Source organism: Phaethon lepturus, unplaced genomic scaffold, assembly GCF_000687285.1.
Source record: "Phaethon lepturus isolate BGI_N335 unplaced genomic scaffold, ASM68728v1 scaffold36055, whole genome shotgun sequence".
Classification (NCBI taxonomy): Eukaryota; Metazoa; Chordata; class Aves; order Phaethontiformes; family Phaethontidae; genus Phaethon; species Phaethon lepturus.
In genome coordinates, this window is record NW_010539019.1 from 1 (window position 1) to 4,385 (window position 4,385).

A 4,385-nucleotide genomic window follows, 5' to 3' on the forward strand; every position below is an offset into this window, starting at 1 on the left:
TTCCTGATCGCCTTTGGCTTGCGGTGGTCATGACCGAGCTTGCTCTGTGTTTCATGCGTGCATTTTCACCGAGCTGTGTGTGTACACACGTGTACTTACTTATTCGTATGTACTTTTTGCGTTTCAGGAAAATGTTTATTGGAGGCCTCAGCTGGGACACCAGCAAGAAAGACTTGACAGAGTATCTCTCTCGGTTTGGCGAGGTTGTGGATTGTACAATTAAAACAGACCCGGTCACTGGGAGGTCGAGGGGCTTTGGGTTTGTGCTCTTCAAGGATGCTGCTAGCGTGGAGAAGGTGGGTGCATTTCTTGTGGATTGATGGCACAAAGTCTGCCTGTGTCACTGTAGTGAACTGAGACTTTGTTTCCTTGTGTGCTTAGGTGTTGGAACTGAAAGAACACAAACTGGATGGGAAGTTAATAGATCCTAAAAGGGCAAAAGCCCTAAAAGGGAAGGAGCCACCAAAAAAAGTGTTTGTTGGTGGGTTGAGTCCAGATACATCAGAAGAACAGATTAAGGAGTACTTTGGCGCTTTTGGCGAGGTATAGTATAATGGCATACAAGGACAGCTCTGGTTTTCAAGTGCAGTGTTGCCTCTGTCTTAAGACACAAGAATCTGAGGAGAGAGCTGGTTCAGGCTTACATAAAGCTAGGGATTGTTGAAACTATGTGCATGTTAATGATTTCAGAGTGTTGTGATGGGTTGACTTATAAACTGTCAAAAGCAGTTGGAATAGACATTGGATTGCCAAATGGTTCTGGTAGCATTAAAAGTTGCTTACAGATTTCATGCAATGGGTACTTCTGATTTCAGATTGAAAACATTGAGCTTCCCATGGACACAAAGACAAATGAAAGGCGGGGCTTCTGTTTTATCACTTACACAGACGAAGAGCCAGTAAAGAAGTTGCTAGAAAGCAGATATCATCAAATTGGTTCAGGCAAGGTATGGAAGCATGTGAAATAGACCATCTCTGTAGGCTTCCCTGAAAGCACCTCACAAAATGGTCTTGAAAATCTTGATGAGTTAAAGGATTTCTGTCTTTACAGTGCGAGATCAAAGTAGCACAGCCCAAAGAGGTATACAGGCAACAGCAGCAGCAGCAAAAAGGAGGAAAAAGCAATGCAGCTGGCGGACGAGGAGGTGGACGGGGCCGTGGACGGGGTGAGTGTTTTGGACGTTGAAATCAATGTAAATGCTTAAGTGTCTGTACCAAACAATAAGCTGCTTGTAGAAATTCCAGGTTTCAGGCTGCATGCAGATCTCATATTTGAAAGTAGCCCGTTAGTAAATGGTGTTTTGGTGGTTGTGATTGCTTGTGGAAGCTTAAAAATATCTTGCTCTGCTTGCATCAAAGTGGTAAAGTGGCGATCTGGATGTAAGGTGCTTTTGTATACCCACAGCTGACAGTATAGCTAAATAGTGTAGTTATCCTTTCATGTGAAAGGTTAGTTGGCTCATGGGTGAGAAGCAATGAGCTGTTTGTTAAAGAGGAAGACAATCACTTTGCCTCACTTTTATTTGGATGAGAAGCAATCAGCCGTTACATTACACGTTAATGCATGCCAGCCTTAAAGTGAAGCAGTCACAACCAACACAATGCAGTAAAGTTGATCCTTTGGTATAACTTGATGTTCAGGCAATTAATAATCCAAAATGGAAGCTCAAGGAAAACAGCAGGAGCTGTTTTCCATGCACTGTAGTGCATGCCTTCAAGTGTTGTGTTTTGGTTTTCCTGGTTGTTTTATGAGGACTACCTGCTGCTGTCTTCCTCTAACGTTGTGAGTGATAAGATCTTATGACCCATCTCAGATCGAAATGAGATGCCTCAGTTCTTTTTTTAGAAAATTATTTTTCTTGGGTTCTTTGGAAGGTAATAGTTCTGGCATAGAAAGACTGCCATAGAAAGTTAGATGAAGTGGCGTAGGAGGGGAGCGAAATAATAAGTTCTGTAACTTATAAATGCTATACTTGGTTTCAGGTCAGGGACAAAACTGGAATCAAGGATTTAATAACTACTATGATCAAGGATATGGAAACTACAATAGCACCTATAGTGATCAAAGCTACAGTGGCTATGGAGGATATGACTACTCTGGGTACAACTATCCCAATTATGGATATGGGCCAGGATACACAGATTACAGTGGTAAGTGGTTTTGAGCTCATTCCAGCTAATAAACAGGGGCCTCTTAGTAAATTGTTCTGTAACACCTCTTACTCATAACACATGGTGCTAAAGAGTAGCCCTGTTGGTGTACTATATGGGAATAATCTCCTTCAGAGTGTTATATGTTAATCTTAATGCTTCTGGGTTGTTGGGTTTTTCCCCCCATGTTACCTACAGGTCAACAAAGCACATACGGAAAGGCATCCCGTGGTGGCGGTAATCACCAAAACAACTACCAGCCGTACTAAAGCAGTACCTAGTACTTGAGGAAACAGGTGTGTACATGAGTGCAAGGTCCACTCTGAGTATGTCATGTCTAATTTAAAGATCAATAGACAAATGAAGAGTAAAAACTTTTGTAGCATGACTTTTTCTTAATTAAGCTTTTGTTAACTTAAAAAATACTTCTTTTTTTAAAACCAGCTTTGCCTACAGTGTCTATAGATCTTTAACTGTAAAAATGTGATTTTATCTTCTTTAGTACTTCAGAAAAACATAAGAGTTTTTCTGTTTTGCGTTGTGTACCAGGTGGTCTAGAGGAATAATTAAACTTATTAGAAGTATTAACAGGTAAAGTACTGAAATGGGTACAACTTAAGGAAAACAAGAATGTTGTCTTCTAACTCTGACATTATACCTTGTTTGTACCCGCCAGCGGGAACTTCATTGCAGGCCGTGTGTCACCCTGACCACGTCTATCTCTGGGGTCGCACGTTGCAGGCAGAGCGCAAGGCATACACCAGAAAACGCTGTCCTGTGGTATGGTCTCTTCCAACTTCATGTACCAGCGTAAAGATTAAAGTGGAAAACTTCAGACTTTGGCTTCTTTTTTTAATCTTTTTGGAGATTAAGTGTCTTAACTTAAATGGTTTTTTACAGGAGTTAAAGTACATAAATGCCTTTACAGCTTAATCATTTGGTCTTCTGTTTAGTGTTGTATTTCAATTGTGGAACCTCATTTTAAGTGTGCATTTGTTAAGATTTAATGCTTGCTTTTTTCTTTTTATAGCTAATAGTGAAATCTGCAAACCAAAACGAACTTTTAAATCTGGAAAAACATTAAAGATCATATGCATGAGGACTGTTTGAACTAAATTGGCCTGACTTGTGTTTGCAGGGCAGTGTTCAGATGGATAAACAAATAATTGGAAACCTTTTTGGTAGTGTTTCCAGTGGAGAAAAAAAAACTGATCCAGAGCCTGATTAATAGTCTAAATTGGATGTGTGGTGTTCTGGAACAACTTCCTAAGTGGGCTGAATTTGTCTATATTTGGGAAGATAAATTGCTGATGGGTAACAAAACCTCTTGTGTTACCTTAATAAATGTGCATATGATCTTTAACAGTGAAGAAAGGAATATATAGAAGACTTAAAGCAGTTCATGAAAATGGACCTTTTAACAATTCTTGTAGTGACTTGCACAGATCTGACATACATTTTGTCTTGGTTTTTAGGTAGAGATACTGCAACAAAGCCATCTTGCAGCGCATCATGAGTGAATGGAGGGTGGTCTTCGTGAGAGGAAATGACTATTTTGTAAAAGACTTTTAGTGTATGACACAGCTGTGTCCAACTGTACATAGTGGCCGAGTAGTTTTGTTTTATGGTTTTTACTTTCTTTTTGCCATTCATGTTATGACACAATGTGGACTTGTGTTTATACAAACTTTATTTGTATAATTTCATGTTAAAGGATTCTCTAATAAATGCTTACTTAAGTGAATGTGTAGTCTTGATGTTGGCTGTCAGCTTACAGTGGTATAACTATACTTGTATAGAAGGGCAGTACCTTTCTGGAGATCATAAATGGCTCGAGATAAGGTTATTGTGTATACAGGTCAGTACAACCCCTCCCTTTCCTGACCTGTCTTAAGAAAGCATCATAGTGCCTTGAGTTAGCATCACTGTGGAAGACTGCTTGAGCTGTTTGGAGGGTGAGATCTATATTGCCTTTCAAGCACTTCAAGTTCTACAGTACTCAAGGCTGTAACTTAATTACTTCCCTAGCGCAACTGCTCCCTGTCCCAGTTCTAAGTAGGAGATTACAAGTTCCTAAATTTTAGGGTCACAACTAATTTATGTACGAGTTTGAATTTATTCCTTTAAGTTAGATCCTTTAGTGAACTTCTCAACTGAAGAAAACAGGTTTCCCATCTTGTGTATACTAGCAAGCAACATAACAAAAGCCTGAATGATTGATTACTGGAGAAGGG

General features: G+C 39.7%; 1 protein-coding gene across 1 annotated transcript; it reads left to right on the forward strand.

Annotated features, from left to right (window-relative positions):
* Positions 1 to 131: 131 nt before the first annotated feature.
* On the forward strand, positions 132 to 3,898 carry HNRNPDL (heterogeneous nuclear ribonucleoprotein D-like). Its single transcript, XM_010287002.1, has 7 exons — positions 132 to 296; positions 382 to 543; positions 816 to 947; positions 1,052 to 1,166; positions 1,984 to 2,151; positions 2,350 to 2,447; positions 3,627 to 3,898. The coding sequence occupies exons 1-6, from the start codon at positions 132 to 134 to the stop codon at positions 2,418 to 2,420; spliced, it is 813 nt and encodes a 270-aa protein (XP_010285304.1). The 3' UTR covers positions 2,421 to 2,447; positions 3,627 to 3,898.
* The last annotated feature ends 487 nt before the right edge of the window (positions 3,899 to 4,385 follow it).

Excerpts from the sequence above, each read along its gene's own strand:
- HNRNPDL (XM_010287002.1), top strand. The coding sequence starts at position 132 with ATGTTTATTGGAGGCCTCAGCTGGGACACCAGCAAGAAAGACTTGACA. Across the intron at positions 297-381 it reads ATGCTGCTAGCGTGGAGAAG|GTGTTGGAACTGAAAGAACA; the intron begins GTGGGTGCATTT and ends TTGTGTGCTTAG. Across the intron at positions 1,167-1,983 it reads TGGACGGGGCCGTGGACGGG|GTCAGGGACAAAACTGGAAT; the intron begins GTGAGTGTTTTG and ends ACTTGGTTTCAG.